This window comes from Carica papaya, chromosome 5 (genome assembly GCF_054855325.1).
Source record: "Carica papaya isolate Zhongbai chromosome 5, ASM5485532v1, whole genome shotgun sequence".
Classification (NCBI taxonomy): domain Eukaryota; kingdom Viridiplantae; phylum Streptophyta; class Magnoliopsida; order Brassicales; family Caricaceae; genus Carica; species Carica papaya.
In genome coordinates this window covers 814499-840472 of record NC_142313.1, presented here as the reverse complement: position 1 = coordinate 840472, position 25974 = coordinate 814499, and the positions used below count along the sequence as shown (strand labels likewise).

The window sequence follows — 25974 nt, the reverse complement described above, 5'->3', positions numbered from 1 at the left end:
CAATGACCAATCGCCATGTCATCAACAGCGCATCACATGACGTGTCAAGTCAACATCCGGACTCCTCCCTGTTTCTTTCTCCAGCTCTACAACATTTATATTCGTACCGGTGACACGACGAGCACTCCATCTTCTACGTCTCTTTCTTTGCTCTCTGATATTTTCCCCAATCTTCTATACTGCGGGCGTGTTTGTATATACAGTTTTACATGCACAACCGCGCATTTCTATAGAGATAGAATATAAAACCAGAGATTTAGGTCTTCTGATCGGATTGGAGTGGTGTTTGGTGGAGGATCGATCCTTGCTCAAATCGTTAATCAATGGCGGAGGACAAGTACAATCTAAAGAATCCTGCAGTGAAGAGGATCCTGCAGGAGGTCAAGGAAATGCAATCTAATCCTTCTGATGATTTCATGAGCCTCCCTCTCGAGGTTTGTTTTTCAAAACGTTCTCTCTTTTCTCCCTTAGAAAAAGTTGTTATTGTTTGCAATTGCTCGACTGAAACAGCAATAATTGGATGTCTGAATCGCTAATGCTTTCTCAATTAACGGTTTATCTGCGCTTAATTTACAAGATAGGCAATCGTACATATTGGCTTCTGGATCGAACTAGGGTTTCGAAGTGCAATTTGGGGAATATCTGTTGAATCATTGGAATTGGACTTTGGGTTTGAATTTTGTTTCTGAAATTCATTTACATATTTTTTCTGCGTTGCGGAAATGGGAGGGAACTTCATGGGGTTATCTTACGGTGTTTATACTGATTAGCGCACTACTGGGAATTTTTTTCCAAATTGGAGGGACATGCTGCATATTATAATGTTTCAAAATCTGCTTCACTTACGGAATTGAGATATAAAGAACTGGGGATTGTAGAGTTGACTTAAAATTGCTGCTGAATGTATTGGATAAGGCCTATGGGTCTCCCTTAACGGGAGCAAATAAAGAGAATAGGGGAACCACATTTAATTGAAATTTGGATTGTTTAGTTGGGAATTAGGAATTTCCTAAATTCAGTTTATGTTATACAGAAACTGAATGAAAAATTGATTTCTTTATTTTTCCGTTTCTATTTCCACTTACAACTTGTTCCATGTCTCACTATCCATCTTGCTAGTGCTTAATGTAATTTGTTTTCAGTCTGACTTGATTTCTGATGCAATAGTTCTATTGTTCTATTATTACCAGGAGAATATATTTGAATGGCAATTTGCCATAAGAGGCCCAAGAGATACTGAATTTGAGGGTGGTATTTATCACGGACGGATTCAGTTGCCTGCTGAATATCCATTCCAGCCTCCTTCATTTATGTTGTTGACTGTAAGATTTTCCTCTCTTTAAAACTTTATCATATTTATTCAAGTTAGACATGCTAACAAGTTTCATGCCCTTCTTTCAGCCAAATGGTCGTTTTGAAACCCAGACCAAGATATGCTTGAGCATATCAAATCACCATCCCGAGCACTGGCAGCCATCATGGAGTGGTAAGATGTCATTATCATTCATGCATCTAGATATGTATTCTAAAGTATGAGTAGATGGCTAGTCATTAAAAGTTGACCTTTGAATCAAATAGCAAAGACCTAAAATTATGACTTACGTCCAAGTGGTAAATTTGGCACTGACTTGTTCAAAGCTTGAGCTAATGAATAATACATGTTTGCTTCATTATATTATTGTTACTTAGGAGTAATAATGAGGAAACAATTTTTTTTTTTCTGAAAAGAGAGGAAACAAGTATCACTCTGTGTGGTTCATTTACTTCCTTGTATGGTTTATTATTACTTGTTGCCAACTGGTGAATGATACACAACCGGGTAATCATGCTAAGTTGGCACCTGAATAACATATATCTTCTGTGAATCACTGAATCTGTGTATTCATTTTATCTTATACCTGGTTTACATATCATCATCATTGGCAGTGCGGACTGCTCTTGTGGCACTAATTGCCTTCATGCCAACTAGCCCAAATGGTGCATTGGGCTCATTAGACTACAAAAAAGAAGAGAGGCGAACCTTGGCCATCAAATCTCGTGAAGCACTCCCTAGATTTGGCACTCCTGAACGTCAAAAACTTATCGATGAAGTATATGCTTGCCCACGAATTCCTCTTCATAGTGATGTGGTTTTTAATTCGACATCTAATATTTTGGTCACCTGTCCATCATCTGCAGATCCATCAGTATATGCTAAGCAAGGCCCCCCCAGTTCCCCAACTTAGCTCCCCCCAGGGTTCTGATGAAAATCCAACAAATGCGGAGGTGTTATTGCAGGCAGATATGCAAAATGTTGGGGCAGCAGATGTGCAAGCACCTTCAGATCCAACAGTAGGTGACAGAATCGCTGAAGAAGTGCACGAGGCGCCTGCCAATGCTGAGGCGCCTGTCAATGCCGATCCCAATCATATGGGAGCAAGGGTAGCATCTGAGGTTGCCAGGAATCCAAGCAATCAGCCGCTGCAAAAGCCACTGACGAGGGTTCAGAAACCAGGTGATGACCGTCTGCTTACATGGGCCGCCATTGGCTTGACAATTGCAATCCTGGTTCTTTTACTGAAGAAGTTCATAAAATCAAGCGGACATGATGCTGTTTTCATGGATAGATCGTAGATGCTATATTTCTGTTATGCACCGGTTTGCAACTTACATAGCTACTCGGCAGCCAGAGAAGTGCATATAAATTCGAAGCATGCACTATCGCTGTTAATAGTATAAAAGCCGCCATTCATTTGTTTGCGATGATAATCATGTCTTATATCTACTTTTTTTTTCTAAGAGACGTGGATGTAGGATTCAAACTCAGACTCCTTAGTTATTTTACCGAGTGTTATATAATATGCGTCAAATATTCTTGATTATATATAAAATACATATCATTTGCCAGAGCATTACCACACTAGTTTTAGAAAACCATCCTTCAGTTTCTGACTAAAAAGATAAATTTATCCTTTCATGCAGGTCTAACATACTTTTTCTTTTGTTTTCTGAAATTATATATCTACCATATTTTCTACGAGCTAAAAAGGGAATTTAGCATCAAATATTGGCTTTAACCCAACTCTCACTGAGATTAACAAGGGTATCATCCCTTCATCCAGAATACACAAAATATCCTGACAATGCCTTATAGCACACCCGGATAAAATGGTTACACAATCAGCACTCAACAGGCAATTAAAGCCTGCATTTTACCATGTATTGCCTTATAACAGCGTAGACTGCAGAGCGGAAGCTTCGACTTGGAATCTCGGTATTTGTATGTATTTGTACAGTTTGGACCTGCACATTTCTCGCGTGGTGGTGGATAACTGAGAAGAGAAGAGAGAACCGAGTCGGATTGTAGAGAAAATAATCATCAGTACCAAAATGACATCACATATAATGAATGAAAAATATAAAAGAAGCTTTTGGATTCTGTTTAAAAATATTGAACTTACCGGCCTGACAGTGAACTGAATAGATTCGGTAGACCAATGTCTTCTGAGAATGTAACAGTGGTTCCAGTAGGACCAATAACACATCTGATAGTATTTGGTGCAAGTGTGTGAGACTTGTCCTTCCCCTGATGTAGAATAAAGATTGCTTCAGCTATAACACAAAGAAAAAAGAACCAAGCTGCACTCGGGAAAAAAAAAAATTCAGTGTTCTGTTTGTGAATACCTGTGTGAGCTCATTCTGCTGTTTTTTCATCTTTTCTTCCCTCTTCTTTCTCCCCGAATCTTGACCAAGTATTTTTCTGATAGCCTCAGCCTGAAAACAGAAAGTAAGCCTCTGCCCAACTCTGCATCAAGCAATAATGCAAAACTAAATGATAATATGCAGGCGTACCTCAGCCTCCCTGGCTGCTTTTTCTGATTGCATCCTACGTCTTTGTGCAGCTTCAGCTTTCTTCAGTTGTTGTTCTAATTCAGACAGTTTCTCCTTTTGTTCTGTCACCAACCAAGAGCATAGGAATAAAGACATACTTCCATTATGAATTGATACAATAATGAACAACCAGAATAGTATCACAAATAAAAGAAGGTCATAAAGTTTTCAAGAAGAGGCATACGAGAAAGAGCTGCTTACTTTTAGGTTGAGCAGGAGGCAAACCATCTGGGAATTCAAGTAGACCGGTAAAACAGCCAGATAAAACATCTTTACTAGACTGAAGGGTTCGATGACGTGTAGTGGGAGTTGATTCATTTCTTCCTTCTAAAAATAAATCAACTGAATCCTTCCATGTCTTTTTCCTTTTGGATCCAGGTTCATCATCAGAAGTGGGTTCCTCTTCCTCCATGTAGTCTTTGTCCTCGTATATTCCCTCCCCCGTCTTGCTTATTTCATCTCCACTATTTTCATAATCTGCAGTCACACTTGAAGCATTGAGTCTTCCAAGGTACCGAATTTCCTCATCTTCATCATCATCACCATCATTGAAACCCACATCCAAGACACGCCTCTTAGGCACACGCTTGCTCTTACGAACCGGCTTAGACATGTATGTTCCATTCACAGAAATACTTTCCCCGTATGTCTTTCCCCTCGACAAATAGCCCTTTCCAGAATTTGAGCTAGGTTTTGAAATATCTTTCCATCGCACTCCGGAACTTTTCCCCTTATATGGAGGACAACAATAACTGCTTCCTTTTGCATCCTGCAGCAGTAAGTTTTTTAAAAGGCCATCAACAAAAAAGTAATATTATTAAAAGCATCCAAAAAATTAAAGAATGTCTGTTAAGAGAAAGATGCCTGAGCAGTCATTTACCTCACTTTAGAACCACATCTAAGGATTTCAAATCACTAAGAAACTGCCCGGGTGAGACCAAGAAATATGACAAGGATTAGATCAGCCAAGATAACTGGCTGATAAAGCCCTCCGAATAGATGCTCCACATGGAAACAGCTCACTCTACAATTTTCTATATTAGCCCCGTAACTTGCACCACATTGTGGGAGAGCAAGAGAAAGAGAGAGATTTTAGTTTCCTATCCACAAGCACCTCTATTTGGTGATTCAGAAAACTATGTCGTCAATGATCCGAGTACAATAATGGAATCATCAAAATAATGAACATCCACAAAATCTAGTTTTCTGTTGTATTTTCCATAGCCAATTTTTTTTGCTGCCATGATCACATTGTTCTTCATTATTGTTAGCATCAACTTGTTTTCTTGAAGAACCAAATCAAAAACCAGGTTCAGTCAAATCAAATTCTTAGTTAAAATATACCGTGTATGGTATCCAATCACAACCCTTTTTATTCCATCACCTTTAATGGAAATGCAAAGAAGACAGCTGTATTTTTTGGAACTCTGATGTGGCTCATGATGTCTGTACAATCTTAATCGCCTCAAGATGCTATTCTGAGTAAAAATATATTTGCAAGGTTTTTCCTTTGATGGAATTGCAAGGTTGTTTTATTAATAATAGCTTTTGCCAATTTGGTGTTAAGTACCAGTAACTTGAGACAAATAAAATGAATATTATCAGTCAGCTGAGTCCTAGTACCAGTCATTTGATGAAGAGGTTCCATGGTGAATGGGTACTACTTCTGGAAGGTAGCAGTTGGAACACCAAGGCAGCTTTCTAGCGAACTCACCTTTACATGGCAACTACTGGATTTAGCCTTGACCATTGTGAAATGAAGCGGTGGTCAGCAGTGGGTTAAATTCTGGATCAGCTGAGAGCTTGGGAGGAACCCACAAGATCTATGCAAAATTGCTTTAGTACCATTTTCCATTTTCTATTTGATTCGTTCTTGGGGCATGTATGAGAGCACTTGAGTAAGAAAATCTAGATGAATTTTCGTAGTCTAATAACTTCAAGGTTAGAGATCTCCAGTTCTCCCTTTTCTTGCTATTTCCTATCTTTTCCTTCCTTTCCTCTCCTATTTTCTTCCTCCATTCTATATTTTCTTCCTACTTGCAGTACTTCATATTCTGCCTACATCAGTTGGTTTCTACAAAAGCAAAACTAGATATTCGAGCTTAGATAGTGGTTAAAGGAAGAAAAAAAATGATCATAAAAATCAGTCAAAACTACCTGCGAATGATTACTCCAAAAAAAAGAAAGATACCTGATAAAGTGGCTTTCGTTGTGAAGGAGGCATCTCAAAATAGTGAGAGGGTTTTAAAACGGCCGAACCACCATCAAGAAAATCTACTGTGGGCTTGGTGTGGATTGTATGAGTTACACCACCAAACTTCAGCTTAAGCTTAAGCTTGTTCTCACCTCCCGACCCTTCCAAACTGGCCATTCTATCCCTGCAATTTTGATTTTCCACATTGCTGAGACTGCTGACAGGTTGTGTTGATGGTGGTAGAAAAATATAGCTATCTAAAGCCTCTGAAATATTGCGAGGACGATAAGATGAACAGCTCCTCTTCTTCTTCACAGCAAAGTGAACAGCAGAACTAGATATTTCTGAGCTTTCCATTGACATACAGCTTGCAACACCGATGTGGTGAAACAGGTAGAGAAAGATCAACACAATCCAAACACCGACTACAGCAGATCTTGGACACTGTATACCCCGGAGTAAATTCTCAAAAGCAAAAGCCACAGAGAGCTGTTACAACAATAATTTTCAGAAACCGAAAGAACAGGAGAACCTATATTTCATGGGTAAGCAAACATTAGAAAAAAAATCGTTACTTCAGTACCACAGGCTTGCTCAAGTTCATTCAGTTGGCTACCAAAGTGATATTCATTTCACTTCGCATTTGGGTTTTCTCAATTAACAAAGAAATGCTCTTAAATTCAGTAAAACAATTATGAACACAAAACAATTGCATGGGTTACATTAAACATCAATACCCATTTCGATTAAATGCCCATTATATTCCTAGTTACTCCCTACACTTAATTCTTCAATTAGTATCTGCAAGTAAATTACATCATGGTTTTCCTATTTGAACCACAACTAATCTCACCTCAGTATTTTTCTCTCGGGGTGCGATTTCTAATACCCATTCAAGAATAGAAATTAGAAAAGCTTAACCAAAGAATTCAAAGTATGAGTGACTGGAACAATTCTACACATCAACAAGAATACAAAATTAGATTTAGAAATTTGAAAATGGAAAGAAAATTAGTACAGAAGGGACCTAGAAGAAATCAACATGTACAAAAATTTGAAAAAGGCTGTAAATTACTAAAAGGCCAAACAACAAATTTGAATAGAACATCTATCAACAATAATTAAATATAAAATTTGTAAACAAAAATAAAATTAGGCACCGGACTGTAATTCCACTTTAGAATACCATTCTGTAACACTTGATGCAGAACTTCAAAAACAATAGAAAAAGAAAATCTCAATGGAAGTAATCAACGCAAACGCAAACAGATACACGCTTGGTTGTTTGGTCAACTTGTATGGCTAAAGGTAAAAAAGTGGAAACAAAACCAGCAAAAGTTATGCGGCCAAAATAATGAGTTTCCCTCCCCTTTTCCTCACTTTTTACAGCACTCAAACAGGAACCTCGAATCTACATTCATCGCCACTTATTCAAGCTTAAGAGAAGAAATAGAACTTGTGAAGTTCCAGATAGATACTTACCAGAGCGAAGAGAAGAAACTATAGCGGAGAAGAATAAGAAGTACAGAGTGAAGAGAAAGCGCTCGTTGTTTTTCAAGTTTATATTTAGGGTTCTTGAGGAGTGGAGCGAAGTTAATAGTTTCTGAGAGATAGTACATTATCGCATTTTGGGAATGGGTTTGATAAAGCACGTTCCTGTGACTGAGACTCTTTATCTCCTCCATTCTTCTCTGTATTTTTTATTTTTTTTTTTCTCACCACCTCCTGTAATCTCTGGCGAATCTTTTTTTCTGATAAGAGGGAGATAAAAATCATAAATGTGATGTGAGCAAGGCAGTCAATCATTGAACGGCCCTAGTGGGCTTTTGGCTCTGGGCCCAAAGAACCGCCATTTTCTCTCTCTCTCCCTCTCTCTCACCTCTCTACCTCAAGAAAAACAGAACAATTAAGTACAAAAAGAGACAAAAGCCAAAAAAAAACAATTAAGAGATCGCAGCGAGACACCCATGATATTGTCAGTGAAGAATTGTCGGTGATCATTCGATACTTGAACATGAGAATAGAGATCCATCGGTAGAGAGAAATCAGCATTCGTCAACCAATTAGTACATTTATTCATTTTTTGATAGACATGTTGGATTTGAATTTGTCAATCCTGTAATAACGAATGTTTGATCGCACGAACGAGGGCGGCATGTGCAGTAATACCGTAACCTTTCTTAGTGAATAATTACACTGCTAAAACACTATCTATTTTTAAAATGATATTACAGAAGCTAACATTACAAGTAAGTTGAAAACTATCGAAAACATCTTAAATCTCAACCTGAAGAACAGAGTATTTACCAATTTTCCTGCTGAAACTTCTCAGGTAAGCACCATCTTTATCTCTAATAAGTCTGACACAGCATGTAAGATTGGTTGCAATACGATAAGTATTATCAGAATTCACTTTCAACGAACGTCAGGGTTGTTATTTCAATTTATGGTGACATTAATTAAAATAATTTTGCTGAATTTGATTTCTATACTATAAATAATATTGAAATTTGAATGTGTATAGTATTAAAATTTTGATTAACTTTGTAATTATTAAGGGCTGCATTGAAAAAGGAGGAGAAAATTAAGATTTCCTCAAAGAAATTAATCTTGTAATTAAAAGTGTTCGTAGTTTGATTTCCTGGTTCCTTGGGGTTTAATGAGTTCTTTTTTAATTTTTTTTTTTGCTTGGTTTGATTTCTTGTTTGTCTCAAATGAATTCCAATAACTGCCTCAATCAAGCTACAAGCAACTCGCCAGAAAAATAAAAAGTAAGAAAAGCTGCTCTGCTGACCCAGAAGAAAATTACAATGGCGTGATTTTAAAAGCTATTAAACAAGTGAAGCAATGGCGAGACAGTTGCTTGTCATCTGCATCAACATATTATCCATGTCTGCCATGGGGTTAGTTCCTCCCTCGAAATCATCATCGCACGCGCTGTAATCTTGCAAAGCTGCACTGAGCATGACGCTAACTGTCCCGATATCGTGACCGACGAGTGCGTCCACGGCGTTCTGTAGATTGGACAGTGCGTCGTCGTAGCTTTCTCTGCAGTCTTCAAGACTGGAAGCCGTGGAAGCATCCTTGGTTCCTTCAGCAATCCTCGACACCTTGGTCACGGCCCGCTTTGTCATCTCATTCGTGGCCTTTATGGCGATTTCGACGAGAGATGCACGGCTGGGTTTGCCCGTCAAGAAAGGTGCAAGCGTGAGTTTGCAGAGTTCTGGGTGGTCGGTTTTGCTGCACACTTCTTTGAGTTCAGAAGAAGAAGAAGAAGAAGATGGTGACGATGATGGTGACGGTGATGGTGATAATGATAATGATGGTGACGGTGATGGTGATGGTGATGGTGATGGCGATGATGATAATGAGTTCCAAGACGAAGAGGAAGAAGATGGTGAATCAGATGCCGTCGGATCTTCAAATTCCAGAGAAGCTTCGGGCGAGGAGGCGTGTCCAGGAGGTGGAGAAGAGCAAGGTGAGGAACGATCACGTGGCACGCAGATGGCTTGTGAAGAGCCAACGAAGAAGACAACAATGGCGACTGTAATGACGACAAGCTGTGGGTTACTATTGTTAAGCTCCATGTTTGCTTTCTTATCAAGAGAATAATTTTTTCTGAAGAAGAAAAAATTATCTGGGCGATATATTTTCGCAGGAGAAGAAAGTGGAGAAATGGGAAATGATAAAGAGCATATAAATACGTAGTTTTTGGCATTAAAAATAGTCTTATGGGATTAGATCCGGTGTATTGGCTTTGTTTAGTTCATGTTGACTCTTAATTATCTCCAGCTATCAGTTCCATTTTTAGCACCTCCAATTCTAAAGAAAGTAAACTCAGTCTTGAGCCATTGAAGGGGCTGGGGCTGAGTGTTTGACTCGGTCTTCTGCTGTAATTTAAAGTCAAAAATCATAGTATAGTTTCAAATGAAAAATTTATATTTAAAAATTTTAAAAATAATTTTCACTAAATTAATTATTTTTTAAAAAATAATAATATTTTTTATAACTATTTCTATTAAATATCAAATATTTTTTAATTAATAATTATTTTAACAGTACTTTTGTTCCGTACTACTATTACTAATTTTAAAGTTTATTTTTGTAATTTTTTTTAACAAATATTTAAGAATAAAATAATTATATTTATAAAATTTCTCATTTTCCTCTATTAATTTATTTTATATTCTGATACCCCTTTGTTAATATTATTAAAAATGATAAAAATTAATGATGATTAATAAAAATGGGAAGACGAGAATCCAGTCCAAATAAAAATTCATTTATATTTATTTCTAAATAAAAATGACGAAAATATTATTAAAAATAATAAATATTAATTTTTTTTGTAAAATTTTATAGGAATTTAAAATAATTAAAACATACGTGATTTATTTTGCGTAAATGAAATATGAACTGATTATTCTGACTTCTGATCTCACGTGGAAACATTAGCTTCGGGCATAACTTTCATCACTAGCTTCCAATTACAAGACAATCATTAATCTGAAATTTAAATTTTAATATTTAAATTAATATATATATAATTTAATTTAAATTTTTTTAATTATTATTTAATATAAAATTGGAGAAAACTAAATGGATGATAAAATTAAAAATAATTTTGAAAAAAAATTATGAAAATTTGGATTCTGAAGATATTTTTTAAAGAAAATTTAAAAAATTTATGTCACTAGTACGCTCAGTCAGCAGTCTCGACGAATCGGAGCGAGCCGCATGGCGAGGGAAGCTGATGCGATGTCATGCAGGAGGCCACGTGAGCGATCCTCGTGCCCGAGATCGGACAGTGCAGATCCGTTCTCGCACGCACAGATAGTCCGGATCCATTCCCTCCCCCAGACGTGATCGGACAGTCAGATTTAAACGTGATGAACGATCCATCTTCTATTTTATATTTAAATACGATCGAACGACCTAAATTAAATTGCGATGAACGGTTCAGATTCACTCCCTATTTAATCGCGATGAACAGTTCAGATTCACTCTTTATTTAATCGCGATCGGATAGTACAGATCAAACGCAATGGACGGTCAAACACCCTAACCGTCAAACACCCTCACTGAAGAAGAAGAGCCAGTCGCCGAAAAAATATAAAAAACACCTCCGAGGAGACCCTTCCCAATTCCCGTTCTGTATAATTCTCTCACTATTGTAATCATCATTTCCTTCTTTACAGGTTAACTGAAGCAAAACATTCAACTGTAAAGGTGAACCGGTGGAGCTGCTGTACCGGAGAACCCCGCTGCTGGTAAGATTCAATTTTTTATTTTTTTTTTCAACAAACCGAGACTCCTTAACGTATTTTCTAGCAAGAATTGATACAAAATGGGTCGAAAACAGCCGATCCGATATAAACCGCCATCATGGGCGACGGTGCTGTCGCCAGAGTACAGCGGGAGCCACCGTGCCGGAGTTCCAGAATTGGCCAAAAAGGGTTCATAACATTGATTTTGGATTTTTGATATATTTTTAGATACTTGCAGCGCGTTTTAATCCCCAAATAAAAATTTACAGAACTCAGGAACCGCCGGTATACGCAGTCAATAAGTTTAGCATTTCAGGTATCAATTAGAGTAAGAATCATTTACTTTATTCTCTGTTATATAATTGAAATCTAATTAATAATAATAATACGGTATTTTGGTCAGTTTAAAAAATATTTATAATTAATTACAGGTCACTAATGGAGACATAACTGGTAATTATTCACTATTGATTCTGTTAAGTAATTTTACAGTTTGAATGCATGATAATTAATTGATTTTATAGTTTGAATGCATGTATTGCTTACTTTATGTGATTATGGTTGAATTGAGAAATTAGAAATTAAAGATAAACAGAAAATTGTTTGATTAAGTGAATGGACGAAACAACAGTTTTACTGGATATCCTGAAAGATCACGGACAGACCGGGTATATAGGTAACCCTACTATAAATGTTGCTTAATATCGGACAGGGTATCGAGATTTGGTAATTTAGCGTTCATACCGGACGGGGTATAAGGACAACCTGTATCACCCTCATACCGAACGAGGTATTGAAATTTAGTAATTTGGCACTCACACCGGATAGGGTATGAGAACGACCCATTAATTGAAAATGTTAAAGGAAAGAGTTCATGCGTTGTGGAGACATCGATATGAACCCTCATGAATATCAATAAGCTGATAAAAGAAAAAATTATTATTTCAATCAATTGCATATGAAATTGTAAAATGTGTTATATCATTATTTTTATAGGTTGTTTTTATAAATTTTATTACGATAAGTAAATAATAAATAATTTTATTTGTGATAAACAATTTTACAAAATTAAAAACTTCATTAATTGTTTTTATTATTTCTACCAACCTTCATTTATATGTTGGTGAATAATATGATATTTTTGCTGAATTAGTGTATCTCACTTTTTTATTAACCATTTCAGATCAAGAGAATCAGGATGCAGACCCCGATCTATAAAAAAGTTAAAAGTAGGATGCCAGTTTTATTTATTTTTCGATTATTTCTTTAATTTCTCGTATTTATCTCAAAAGAATCATTTCCGTAACTCTATTTTGTATTTTAAGTCATTGTGTAAAAAATGTTAACTATTTATTTTGTTTCTGCACTTAATTTATAATTTATTTCTTTTAAAATTTTCGGAGTCGTTACATATCTCACAAAAAAAACATTAGCTTCAGGAATAACTTTCATCACTAGCTTCCAATTACAAGACAATCATTAACCAGTTCAAGGACACTAAAACTTAGCCCACACTATAAAATGATTCCATACACAAACCCCATCAACACATAATAATATCCATCCAACTTAAATAACACAATAGAAATAACATATTTCAATCACATATGCGTGAAAAGAGTCTGGTTGATGAAAAGAAATCCAGTTCAACCAGAGGGATTATTGCGCTACTTTCATTCCCCGAGACCATGCAGAGTTAAAGAGCTAGCTAATGATGCTCCGGACTCTTCACGACAGTAACAGGGCATCTCGCGTGATTCACCACGTAATTGCTTACACTTCCCATAATAGCCCTGTAGAATTACATACAGAAATTCAACATGTTTTAGCTGGTGAGATGTGTCAATTGTAGACGATGTAGATCTATGAGACAAGCTACATCTTCGCTATGTTACTGAATCAAACCAGCATGTTTTAGCTGGTTTAACGAGTCAATTCTAGACCATGTTGACCTATGAGACAAGTTACATCTCGGCCATGTTTCCAAATCAAATAATCTTTTACGGAAAAAAATTGCCACAGTTGCAGAGACGGCATTGGAAAATGCTTTTAAGAAGTTAAATTTCTGTTACTAGAGAAAGAGATGAGAAAATTCCACAGAACACTCAAATAGGAAAAGAAGTTTAAGCTGATATCAAAATCATGGTCTCAAAAGGCCCATCAAACTTCAGCCAATTGCAAGACAATATTCAAAGAGCCTAAAACTTAGGTACAAATGATTAAGGCTATGTTCAGAATAAATCTTGAATTTTTACAGAGTTCATGTGGAAGTACAACGAGAATTCCATGAGAAAATTAAAAAAATAAAAGACCTCTCAGTAAATCTCAATTGGAATTGGAACATTGCATTTCAAACTCTTAGTTAAACTAGTTTTGGATTTCTAAATAAATTCCACAAAAATTCTTGATTTCTACCAAGAACAGTGTAAGAACGATTATCAAGTTAAAATGCAGTTCTGGATTATATCGTCGTACCTCTTAATTCCACCGAGTCCTCTGTTGCCTATTACAAGGCAGCTAAGAGGGATATTCTCAATGGCTTCAGTTATCTTATCGCGAGCATCTCCCCAGTAGATCTTCATTAACACCACAACCTGTTCATGTTCACCACATGGCTTAATCTTTTGATTGAGAATTTAAATGCTGTTAATTAAGTATTTTAGTTTATGGATTAGAATATAATACCTCTTTCTGCCTGGAAGCAGTGGTGACAATATCCAGCGCTTCAGGGTCAGGCTGAACTCCATATTTCTTCATTACAACAGGATCAGAGAACTCACTTAGAGGAATTAAAGCTGCACATATGACATTTGAGGAAGGTCAAACTAAGAACTAAGGTGAATTTTACATTGTGTTTCTCAATCAATGTTTCAAATTCGGATTTTATAATTCTTTTCGAATAAAGTCATACACATACACTAATTATAATACAATAAAGATAATCTCGAAACGAAAACACATGCAGGAGCCAAACTCGACTTGAACCTACAAATGTACCAACTATTCAGTGATTGATAATTGGGATTTTATAATTTTAATTACACTTCTAATATTCATTATTACACCCTATCACGTCTGTGTTAATTAAATCATTATCGGTTATGAAATTATTGAGCAAAACCTATTTTGGTGACTGTATAAATAAATCTTTTTAGCATATATTAATATGAAATGATTGTCTACTCAGAGAGAGAGAGAGAGGATTGAAGATTTTAATTACTCAACCAATCCTTCAATTATTGGCTCCCTAAAGTTGCTAACATTTACTTTCCAAGCACCAAGCCAAAACCTAAGTTGCTTGGCTACTAAAAAAGTCATATAAGATATCCTAAAGTGAAATTGAAACAGTTCAAAGTGGAGATCAAAAACAGGAATGAACAGAAAAGAAAATCACTAAATATTATAACCAAAGGCGATTATGAATAGTGATCAAACCAACAAATAGGCCAGAATTCCAAAGAAAAATCAGATAACCATAGCTCAAAAAGGTCAAACTCATGAAAAATCCAAAAGAATCAACATGTATATTTCAATTGATTCAGAATCTGGAAAGATTATTGTTTAAAAAAGAGGAAAACATCTCTTTTGTCTTTTTATCCTCAAAAAGCAAAACTCATTTTTTCCCTAAAATCGAACAGAAAGTAACAGCCGAGAGAAATAGTGAAAAGAAAATCACGAGAGCCGGTGGCTTCCCAGAGCTGCATCTCTCCTTCCTCGTAATTGCCCTCAGGACGCACCGTGATGAGGATAAGGTGATCTTTTTCGCGGATAAGATTGTCAACGGCCCAGCTTAGAGCTTTCTTGCTGCAAGGCGAGAAATCTACCGCCACACCTACTCTCCTCCCTTCCTCCATTTCTCTTTCTATTCTTCAGAATCCCTCTCTCTTTCTCTCTTTCTCTCTGATAGAATATGTACGTAGACGTGAATATATAAGGTAAATATATCCCTCAGACCTTTATATTTGGTAAATATCCCTCTGGAGCTTTGGCTTTTTTGATCTGTGTTTCTATACGAAGAAGAAGATCGCAAGCTGCGGCCAGCCTGAGGATAGAAGAAGAGAAGACAAAGTAAGTGAAAGTGCGCGCTGGGGCCCGATGGGGGATGGGGTTTTGCCATGTGTGATGCAGATGGATGATTTCAACACGCGTCAACCGTTGGATTTTTCTGTCTTTGAGAATTAGCGCAGAGTGGTTATTGATGGACAAGATCAGACGGTGGATTTGTATTTTAGTGGTCTGATGAGAAAGTGGGAACTCTGCGTCTCTCTTACTTTTCAATAATAAAATAATTCATGTTGTCGTTGCGTCCAAAAGGTCCTGACGATTAGAGCCGGTCACCTCCAGAATACAGGTTCGAGTCTGACTTAGGACAATTTGTATAAAATAAATTATTAAAAAAAAAAAAAAAATGAGCGGTCCATTTAAGAATATTTGATGCAGAAATACATTAATTAAGCCGAAGAGCAAGTGTGAAACGCTGCGTTTTGTTTAATACCATTAATAAACAAACAAAATAAAGTATCAATTAAATTATTGTCAATAACTAAACTAATTTAATCAAATATTTATTGTAAGATGACTTATAAATGGTATAATAAATATTTTTTTTAAAAAAGTGGTATATGTTATGCCATGAGGTTAGATTAATTGAAATTAAAAAATGACAAATATAACAAATAGTTCTTAATTTTTTAAATAATTAAACGACAGTGAAATGCGATGAACCGTTAACATAACCATTTTTGTAAGTAAGCGTGGTTTTTATATTTTTCACTTATGATCGATAAAGAGTAAATGACAGAATATAAAATATAGTTTTAAAAAATGTCAAAAAAAATAAGAATAAGAACAACAATAACAGACATAGAACGTGGTAAATGATTACTTATGAGATTTTTGTTATTCTTATTCTTCTTTTTTCTTAACTTCCACCGATTCTGCCAACTAGGTTTTTTATACCCATTTACTTGCTCATACAAACTATTATAATAAAAATCAGTTACGGTTACATCTTTGTACAATATTTCAAAAAGTTTAGGTACGTCTTTCTCATTGATGTCGTAGTTAGTCAAAATTCCCAACTTGTTGAGTGGCTTAACATCTTTATTCGAGCAAATCATACTCTTTATGAGCATGGCATAGAATGCAACGTGTTGTGTGGTGTCAATTGGACAATTGTCGAGGGCAGTGATGTTCCTCAAAAGACTTTCTGTGTATTAGTGCACTACTATAGGTGGTATTTCAAAAACTCCACTAACAAATTTTATATCCAACAAATTTTTTATTGTGGCTTTTTTGAGCTTGATTCCTGAATCCTTCAACTTTGTTGCAGATAACAAGAAACTTATTTGAATGATATCTTGTGTTTGTTGTCGTCTGAGATATGTATGAAGAAAACAATGACATATCAAATCAAGTAAATGGCTCCCTTCTTGACTGAAATCTCTCAATAAAGTTGGTTGTCTCCTACAAAAGTAAATTTTTAAAATACTTTATAGTTTAATAATAAAATCATATTGTATACAGAGCGACTTAAGAAATATATAGATTATTGCGTATTTTACTATATTATCTAAGTAGAATCAACATCTCTTGATATCACACGAAATTAAATGTGCATAGACAAGACAAAATTATGAATTAGGAATATAAATGATTATCATAACACAGTCATATAATTTTGTGTTAGAAACTAGTATAATAAAAAATGACAACTAAAAAAATATTATCTCGTATCAATATCAGATATTAATAAAACCAAATATATGTAAGGAATTTAAATAAAACTTGTACTATCAATTAAAAAAATAATATAAAAAATTTAGAATGTAAAATCTTAGAACTCTTAAAAAATGATAAAGTAACTGAAAGATTAAAATTTTAAAGTATAAATAAAATCGAATTATATAACCAAAATTGGTAAATTACAGTTAATTTACTTTCAATTCTTATGTATATAGTTTTATTCTTACCTAAAATCATGTTCCTGAAGAAGCGAAAGGCAAGCTCTATAAGTGAAATGTGGCATTGTTGGGGAATTGGTGCAAGTTGTAAAATGCATTAGAGAATAAATAAAGGAATTTGATTTTCTAAAAGAATTATATCACACCTCAAATCAAAAAACATTTTTGGTATTCTAAATAAATGATCATTTCGCTGTCTTAAATTTTTACAGCATACTTAAGGAAAAGCTCAATGATGAACCCACCATCAACGAGCATTATATTCAAAAATTCATCACTACTGAGATTGATATCTTCTTCATAACACAACCTTGCTCTGTGCTCTAGCTCTCTCAATGCCTTGACACAACTGTCTAGTGTCACTTTTAGGTTTGATCCTCTAGTAAGAAGTGCATATAAATAACGCCACTTGTGATCTTCCATGGAATTAAGGTTTTCTTTATTGTGACGAATAAGACCAATTTAAATTTGACAAGGACATAAGCCTTTTTATTTTCTTTAAAAGTTTTTTGTAAACTCTGCAAATGTTTTGAACTATAGAAACAGTTTCCATTTTATATTTAATTGAAGCAACAAGAGTATCATAAATTTGTCCTGTAATTACTTATATGCTAACATGGTCTCGAGTACTTGATATTGAATGCTCTTCTTTTAAGTTTACTTGATTATTTTATATCTGATAACAAAGTTTCAGAATTTATAAAATTGAATGTACATTGCAAAATTCATAAGCAATAAAAACATGATATTAAAGATATCTCGACACATAACCTACATTTGGATTTATCAAATGTTTTTAATAACTCAATGATGATTTGGTTTGTCAATCTTACAATAAGTTTTATTTTGATAAAGCTATGTTTGGACCAACAATCACTCATTCTAGCTAATTATTTTCTCAATATAATCAAAGACAAACTATCCAAACTCATAATTAAGTGATTAAAAAAAAATTATATATTTACTTATAAATAATTGTTTACTAGTGGACTAATGCTTTAAATTTAATATTGAAAAAAAAAATTAAGTGAAAGAAGACTATCTAGGTAAAATAGAGAATTAGACTATAACTTAGAACAAATATTAGAATTTTTACAAAATTTATTTGTAAAATCTTTATTTATAATAACGTAGAGAAATACAAATCTTTATAAGATAAAAACTAAGTTCGTATAGAATTTCAAATATAAGTGAAACAATGTCTCAAATTATATTAAATTTGATCTAATTTTGGATAAAATATTATAGTTTCGCATTAAATTACATATGAACTCAATTTTTATTGCTGATATAAATTTTTCAACATCTTATATTAAAAAGAAATGCCTATCTATAAATAAATTCTAAATAAATTCTGAATTTATTTGATAAATAAACTTAATAGAAAAAATTATACTTCAAATAAAAATACGAATCTGATATACAGTTAGGAGTAATCAATATCATGCTAGTGACTTATACAAGATAGTTATCGTATTGTATCAATTTGCATAAAGTTTAACAAAATTTGTATGCTATATATTTCATGACTCAAATATATATGTAAGTAAAGTCGTATTTATAAGATTGAAAAAAATCCAAATATGATTTGGTAAGACTAGCAATGAACATGTTATTGGTTTCAAATGACATATTATGGTTAAGTCTTACAGAAAGCATAAACTTTGTTATAAGGAAAAAAAAGAAGAAAAATAAAAGTTAAATTACATAACTTAAAAATCAATTCGAGATTTGATACACGATACTTAAGTTTTACACAAGATTGAAGAAAATTCATTTTAATTTAAAATTTAAAATTGTAAAAGAATAAAAAAAAATTAAAATCATGAAAAGGGCACAAAATAAAAGATTTAAAATTATTAACATTTATTTAAATAGTAGTTTATGGACCGACAAAATTTTGATTCAATAATTATTTAAAATTTAATTCATCGTAAATACCTAAGTTTTAAGTGTTATATGTAGAAAAATTAATTAATATACTTTATGTTATATTAAAAAAAACTTTGTAATATTATGAAATTGGAATTAATAATGTTTTAAATTTTTTATTAAACGTAAATAAATTGCAGGGTCATGTGAAACTGATATGTTCAAAGTTATTTAACAGGCTAAAGTGTCGGAGGAGCTTAATAATTTGCACCTGGTAACACCCGAAAATTACCATCGACTGCCACTGTTGTTGTAAGTGAATGAGAGAGACAGACACCACCACGCTAAATGAACCAAACGGGAGCGGATTCGAAAATTTTTTAATTTACTCCTGTTGTTTCTGCTTCTTTAACATTTTCCCATGAATTAAGCGTGGGCATTTTCGCTTTCTCGTTCGAAGATAATTCATGTTCCTGTATCCATCGAAACCCTAGCTAGAATCTTCTCTTCTCTCGACCTTTTCCGCGGAAGAAATGGCTTTTTGGTGGCCGTTGATCGTCTTGGCATTCGCTTACGCGATCTGTCGGTTATTGTTGATGCTCATTCCTCCCAATGTGCCTTCCATTGATGTCGATACCTCCGATGGTCATTCTCTCTCCTTTCCTGTTAGTGTGTATTATTTGTGTTTGCATGTTTATGTGTTGATGTGATGTGTATCTTTTATCTATAGTGTTGGACGATAGAAATCAGACGCAGGATAATGGCTACATATATGTGAGTCTTTCTGTTTTGGTTTTTTTTTGAGTTGATTGCTTGTATTTTCACTAGATTTCGTTTTGAGTAAGTTCGGTGTTAGATTTTGATTTTGAGTTCATAAAAGCACTTTCTATGTTGATGAATATGTCATTTCCGAGAAATTTAGTGTTTCGGTTAAGTAAGTGTATTGTTGATTTTTTCTCAAAAAAATAAGCTGGTAATTATTAATGTGATCTTTCTTAGGACTTCAAAATGAGTTTGTGTCCAATTACTTTAGTTTGTAAAATCGCAATTGAATTGGCTAATTTTTATGTACTTGCAGTTTAAATCTCAGGTCAGGTCTATAATGTCTGTTCTATTTCTTTTGAAGTTTCCAAAATTATTGGTGCTTCAATTATCGGTAGCAGGAGCTTGACCATGCTATGCTGTAGCTAATGCCTTTATGTTGTCAACACTCTGCATGATTGTTACTTGGCAGGGGCAGCACTAACAATTATGTTTGTTTCTCCTATTTGAAATACTGAGCAGATACCTCCTAGGGGAAGGATCCAGCAGTCAGATGAAAAAGTTCGGTGCTACGAGCCAGCGACTATGAAATACTTGGGATACTTCCCTGCATTATCACCTCACGAGGTTAGTATCATTAGAATACTCGCCAGGATTTATTGCTTCATGCTGCATATCTTTCTTGCTATTATTTATCTGAAAGCTGTAGATCTTGTCCTCATACCTAGCAGCTAGGACGGACCTAGTGACATTCTCTACCTGTTCATCCATGTCGGTGTGACTATTACTGGCTACTGACCTGGACTATTATCTGGATATATGTGCTTAGGTCAAGGATCGTGTGTCACAGGCAAGGAAGGCACAGAAAATTTGGGCCAAGAGTAGCTTCAAGCAGAGGCGCCAGTTTTTGAGGATACTTCTGAAGTATATCGTTGAACATCAAGAACTTATATGCGAGTAAGGATTGTGTCTCATATTGCTTGTCTTTCTTTGGGAGGGGATATTACCTTCAGCTTTTTATTACAAATTTATGATTGCTTTGGTCAGAATCTCATCTCGTGATACTGGGAAGACTATGGTGGATGCCTCTTTGGGAGAAATAATGACAACATGTGAGAAGATTACTTGGCTTATTTCTGAGGGTGAAAGGTGGCTAAAGCCTGAGTACAGGTACCTCCTTTGTTATCTTCTAATTTATTTAATTCCTAATGAATGTATAAAGACGCAAATTGATAGGTCCTTTTTCAATTGTACAACTGGTGAACTGCAAGGTGAGTTATTAGTCCTGCTGTTACTTCTTTTTGTTATGATCAACATTGTGATGATATTTAGTAATTGCTTTGTCTTATAGCCATAAATTTCCCTTAGATCAGTAGTGCTTACTTTTCAAGACGTGCACCTTATCACCATTGTGGTATAATGACTCTTATTTGTAAAGAAGTTTGAACATGTGAAGTGATGTTTAAACTTTACAGGGTTACTGAAATTTATTGCTTTGACAAATACTTATATAATTTAATCCTCTGCAATTTTTTTCTGCAGGTCTTCTGGAAGATCTATGATTCACAAGAGGTCCAAAGTAGAATTCTACCCCCTTGGTGTTATAGGGGCCATTGTTTCATGGAATTATCCTTTTCACAATATTTTTAATCCTATGCTGGCTGCTGTTTTTTCAGGGAATAGCATTGTGATCAAGGTATTAATATAAGAATATCTTGAAGTCTTTTTTTTTATACGATATTTGTGTTTGTTAGAAACCAACTTTGCTGCATATTTATCTATTTTGCTATTCCTTATTGTGTTTAAGCATCTTTAAGGTTGCTGCTTGACACCTCATCTCTGCATTAGCAACTAAGTGTTGAACCTGCTTATAAGATGCATATGATGTACCATTAATATGCCTTTCGATGACCAATGTAGAGATTATTTTATTTTACTTGACCGGATTATTTTTCTTGTAATTATAGATTTCAGAACATGCAAGTTGGTCTGGATGTTTCTACTTCCGTATAATCCAGGCAGCTCTAGCTGCTGTTGGAGCTCCTGAAAATCTTGTTGATGTAATCACAGGGTATGTGGTTTTTATTGAACTTTTTTATATCCCTCGTGGTTGGTTTTTTATTTATCAGAATCACTTTTCTCTTCATAGGTTTGCGGAGACAGGAGAAGCATTGGTGTCATCTGCTGACAAGATCATATTTGTTGGATCACCAGGTGTTGGCAAGATGGTATGATTGAAGCTAACAGATTCTATTCTTTTTTTGGGGATTATTTTTTATATTCCTCGAATAGGATTAAGTTGCATTTTGTTTTATCTAAATTCCTTTGCCCTAATCTTTAGTGCATTAAGTATATTGTGGTGTCAGTAAGCGAAGCAGCAGGATTATAATCTATACCTGTGAAAACCATTAGCATAGTTAAATCTTATAAATGATAAATGTGAAGGTACATTATGTGCACAAAAGAATAAATTGAATTTTGTTTGTCCTTGTTAATTACCCCTGATAAATTGGTTTTTTTTGGTCTTGTTGAAAGAGATATCTTTTACCTGTTCATTACTTCTTATGACAAAAATGGGTCACTGCTTTACCTTGTCCTCACCTTTTCTGTTTGCAGATAATGAGAAAGGCTGCAGATACACTTATACCAGTTACACTCGAGCTTGGTGGGAAAGATGCATTTATTGTGTGTGAAGATGTAGATGTCTCTCATGTATGAATACTTTGCATGTTCTAAGTTAAACATGTTTTGTCTTAATTTGTTAATCAGTATTTGTTGAAGAAGAATCCAATGAGTGATATGATTGGGTTTATTGTACATGATATATAGGTTGCACAAATTGCTGTCAGGGCTGCTCTTCAATCGAGTGGGCAGAACTGCGCTGGGGCTGAGAGATTTTATGTTCACAAGGACATTTATTCATCATTTGTCAGTCAAATAGTGAAAATTGTGAAGTCTATTTCAGCTGTAAGTACGAAACTTTTGATGTGTTTTAAATGAAAGATTTGTTCCCAGCTTTTTGTCAATTCTGTCCTCATAGCATAAGCATATGTAGTTGTATGTCCTAAAAATATATTTTTTGTCATGTTTCACATAATGTTCCAAAATGCTGTTTGATGTGTCAGTCTGAATAACTGATTTCCTCACCTGACAGTTTCCGATTTCAATTTTTATGTTTACATTCACTTACATGTAAGTTTAACAAAACCCTTTCTTAAAGGTAGAACTGTTAATAACAGAAAATCCCTACCCCAATAAGATTAGAGGTGCATGTTTTAGCCAGATTAAAGGTGTTCTCGGGGTTTATTTCCTATGTAGGTGCTGGTTTTATCCACCAAATAATTGACCTTCTAGCCCAAAAAAAGAAATAAAACATCATGTTTATACTTAAACTAAAACTAGGACTTTTATTTACTGGTATTGCAGGGACCACCACTGGCTGGAAGGTACGATATGGGTGCTATATGTTTGCTGGAACATGCTGATAAACTTCAAAATCTTGTAAATGATGCCTTAGACAAAGGAGCAGAAATTGTTGTTCGTGGAAGTTTTGGTCATTTACTTGAGGGTGCAGTTGATCAGTATTTCCCGCCTACTGTACTTATTAATGTGAACCACACTATGAGGTTGATGCAAGAAGAGGTAAAAGTTCTTTCTGCTTGTTCAAAACAATATTAAGTGGGCTTCATCCAATCATTCCACTTGAAATATGATTGGTTGCTTTCATGCATTGGAGCTGAACATCTTACACATATCTTAAAGATATGGTCCTTAACTTATTCACAAGATTTGAGGTAGTGATTTAATTTTTGAGTCTGGGATGGGAGATAATATCAAGAAAGTTAAAAGCTTGTAATCTAATTGTTGAATAACCCTTTCTAAATTTATTTGAATTTTTTGGCAAGCAGGCTTTTGGACCAATTATGCCGATTATGAAATTTAGTACCGATGAAGAGGCTGTAAGGCTTGCAAATGACTCTAGGTATGGGCTTGGCTGTGCTGTTTTTTCTGGCAGTCAGAGGCGTGCAAAAGAGATAGCTTCCCAGATACACTGCGGTGTTGCTGCAATTAATGACTTTGCATCAACTTATATGTGTCAGGTATGTTTTCCCGAGGATCTAGGTGCATGGTCATTTGAATTTACATTAAATTATACCAAGATGCTCTGCTTGGAAGAGATCCATACAAAGAATTGCTATTTATTGTGGCAAAGCTAGATATTAATTGACTCAGTTAATTTTAATAATCCCACTGGACCTAAGATGCTTTTTAAACTCTTCAGTCTCTGCCGTTTGGAGGTGTAAAAGACAGTGGATTTGGTCGCTTTGCTGGCATAGAAGGATTGCGTGCTTGTTGTCTTGTAAAATCTGTTGTTGAGGATAGATTTTGGCCATATATCAAAACAGTCATACCAAAGCCTATTCAGGTACAAACTTTGTAAACTTTGGGACATACGCATGTTTTTTCTTTTTATCTATTGAAAATTTCTGCGGTTATTGAGTTATAAAATTATAAGTAAGACCCACAATTTTGGTGCTTCAATTTACTGACTGGTTGCTTTTGTTATGGCAATTACAGTATCCTGTAAGGGAGAATGGATTTGAATTTCAGGAGTCACTTGTAGAAGCTCTTTATGGCTTGAACATTTGGGACCGACTGCGTGCATTGGTCAAGGTTTTGAAGCTCTTATCGGAGCAACAAACTCCTGCGGCTGGCCAGAAAAGAAGAAATGACTAAGCAGGCCAGACAGAAAGTGGCAATATGTCGAAGGTATGTTTTCCAAATCAATGGTTGGCTTTTTTCTTCTCTTTCCTTAATAGTTTATTCTGTTAAAATAATGTAACTGCCATTGGGTGGTATAGTTCCCCAACATTTTGTTTGTTTTGATCCTGCCGGAAATATAAGAATACTTCTGTGCTGACCATCCACTGTAGATGAGTTCTAACGCAACAAAAGAATTCAGAGCATCCAAAGCACCACCAGATCTTGACTTTCAGGTTATGGTTGGTATAAGTCAACTTTTACATAGATGATTATGGTGACTCAATATTTAAGTCTAGAATACTTGTACGTGGATGATTATGGTGATTCAATATTTAATTCTAAAATACCGCATAAGTTGTAGGGCAACGTGGGAATAGGCCAACCTGACTTGCCAAAAGAGGTTGCCAAATTTTAAATTGACGGAGACCATAAAAATTATGTCGAACTGGGCCATCTTAGAGGCCAACAAGGCTTTTTGGGCCACCTAGCCAGCTTGTCGTCGAATGCATTACGACGGGAAGGATGGGTCAATGGGTCAGTCTGCCTTGCAAATATGGGTTGCTCGATTATGACTGGGTTGGACCAGCTCACTATGAGTATGCTTATAATAACTGGGTTGGCCCACGCTATTTTGCAGAGTTACAGGGCTCTTTGGGCTAGCCGAGTAGGTTGATAGGCGGAGGTAGACCAAGGATGAGACCATGTTACTTGCCAAATGGGCCGTCTGGCTTTAACAGACTGGGAGAGGCCAGCCCACGAAAATTTCAGGCTGAGCCAGCCCAATTTTGAGGCTTCTAAGGCTTTTTGTGACATGACCTGCAAGCCTAAGCTATTTCGAGCTAAGTTTGAGCTACGTAAGGCTGGTGATATGGGCCCAGCCCGATTATTATTAATTTTTTTGAGTGTAATATTAATATTTAACATATTTCAAATGATGTTTAAAATTTTTATCAGTTCCAAATGGAACTTGATGAACCCATTTTGGTTGATCCAGCTCGTGAATAATCTTTTGGGCCAGGTCGAGCCCACTCCAAACTTGCTTGGATAAACAAAAATGGGCCGAAACTACCTGCCTAATTGGGCCACCCAATTCTAACAGGCGAGGGCCACTAACCAATGACACTTCATACTTATCTTAGTGCGTTTTGGGTTTTCTGGGCCATACTTGGGATCGTATTTGGGCCATTCTTGGACCATACTCGGGCCGTGATTGATCGGTTCTTGAGCCGTAATTGGGCCATTCTAACCAGGTAAGGCCAACCCATTCCACAAAAGCTTCTGC

The 25974-nt window shown here is 35.2% G+C and overlaps 4 protein-coding genes across 22 annotated transcripts; 2 read left to right on the top strand and 2 right to left on the bottom strand.

Moving 5' to 3' along the window:
* Positions 1 to 110: 110 nt before the first annotated feature.
* UBC32 (ubiquitin-conjugating enzyme 32) lies at positions 111 to 2891 on the top strand. The gene is made up of 5 exons (XM_022051010.2): positions 111 to 434; positions 1191 to 1322; positions 1402 to 1486; positions 1927 to 2090; positions 2179 to 2891. Exons 1-5 carry the CDS (start codon positions 324 to 326, stop codon positions 2611 to 2613), a joined length of 927 nt encoding a protein of 308 aa, XP_021906702.1. The 5' UTR covers positions 111 to 323; the 3' UTR covers positions 2614 to 2891.
* A 141-nt stretch (positions 2892 to 3032) lies between these two features.
* Positions 3033 to 7807, bottom strand: LOC110821241 (PAPA-1-like family protein / zinc finger (HIT type) family protein). Of its 2 annotated transcripts, none has more exons than XM_022051008.2 (7): positions 7547 to 7807; positions 6062 to 6596; positions 4072 to 4639; positions 3832 to 3932; positions 3664 to 3753; positions 3441 to 3565; positions 3033 to 3311 (listed from the first exon to the last, which is right to left on the bottom strand). In XM_022051008.2, exons 2-7 carry the CDS (start codon positions 6425 to 6427, stop codon positions 3167 to 3169), a joined length of 1395 nt encoding a protein of 464 aa, XP_021906700.2. In that variant the 5' UTR covers positions 6428 to 6596; positions 7547 to 7807; the 3' UTR covers positions 3033 to 3166. The 2 variants fall into 2 exon arrangements, with proteins under 2 accessions (XP_021906700.2, XP_021906699.2); XM_022051007.2 differs by having other exon boundaries at positions 6062 to 6553.
* Positions 7808 to 12765: 4958 nt separating this feature from the next.
* LOC110821534 (Adenine nucleotide alpha hydrolases-like superfamily protein) lies at positions 12766 to 15384 on the bottom strand. The gene is made up of 4 exons (XM_022051405.2): positions 15008 to 15384; positions 14017 to 14126; positions 13807 to 13925; positions 12766 to 13124 (listed from the first exon to the last, which is right to left on the bottom strand). Exons 1-4 carry the CDS (start codon positions 15183 to 15185, stop codon positions 13040 to 13042), a joined length of 492 nt encoding a protein of 163 aa, XP_021907097.1. The 5' UTR covers positions 15186 to 15384; the 3' UTR covers positions 12766 to 13039.
* Positions 15385 to 19499: 4115 nt separating this feature from the next.
* On the top strand, positions 19500 to 25671 carry ALDH22A1 (aldehyde dehydrogenase 22A1). 18 transcript variants are annotated; one of them, XR_015819520.1, is made up of 17 exons: positions 19500 to 19811; positions 19897 to 19940; positions 20451 to 20555; positions 20758 to 20885; positions 20976 to 21098; positions 21471 to 21624; positions 21896 to 21999; positions 22078 to 22156; positions 22545 to 22640; positions 22758 to 22895; positions 23355 to 23570; positions 23837 to 24028; positions 24211 to 24354; positions 24507 to 24698; positions 24863 to 24925; positions 25054 to 25226; positions 25330 to 25671. XR_015819520.1 is itself a non-coding variant. In XM_088221241.1 (15 exons), exons 1-14 carry the CDS (start codon positions 19700 to 19702, stop codon positions 24663 to 24665), a joined length of 1794 nt encoding a protein of 597 aa, XP_088077367.1. In that variant the 5' UTR covers positions 19500 to 19699; the 3' UTR covers positions 24666 to 24698; positions 25330 to 25671. The 18 variants fall into 18 exon arrangements, 1 of the variants encoding a protein (XP_088077367.1); XR_015819521.1 differs by having other exon boundaries at positions 25048 to 25226; XR_015819518.1 differs by having other exon boundaries at positions 24863 to 24931.
* The last annotated feature ends 303 nt before the right edge of the window (positions 25672 to 25974 follow it).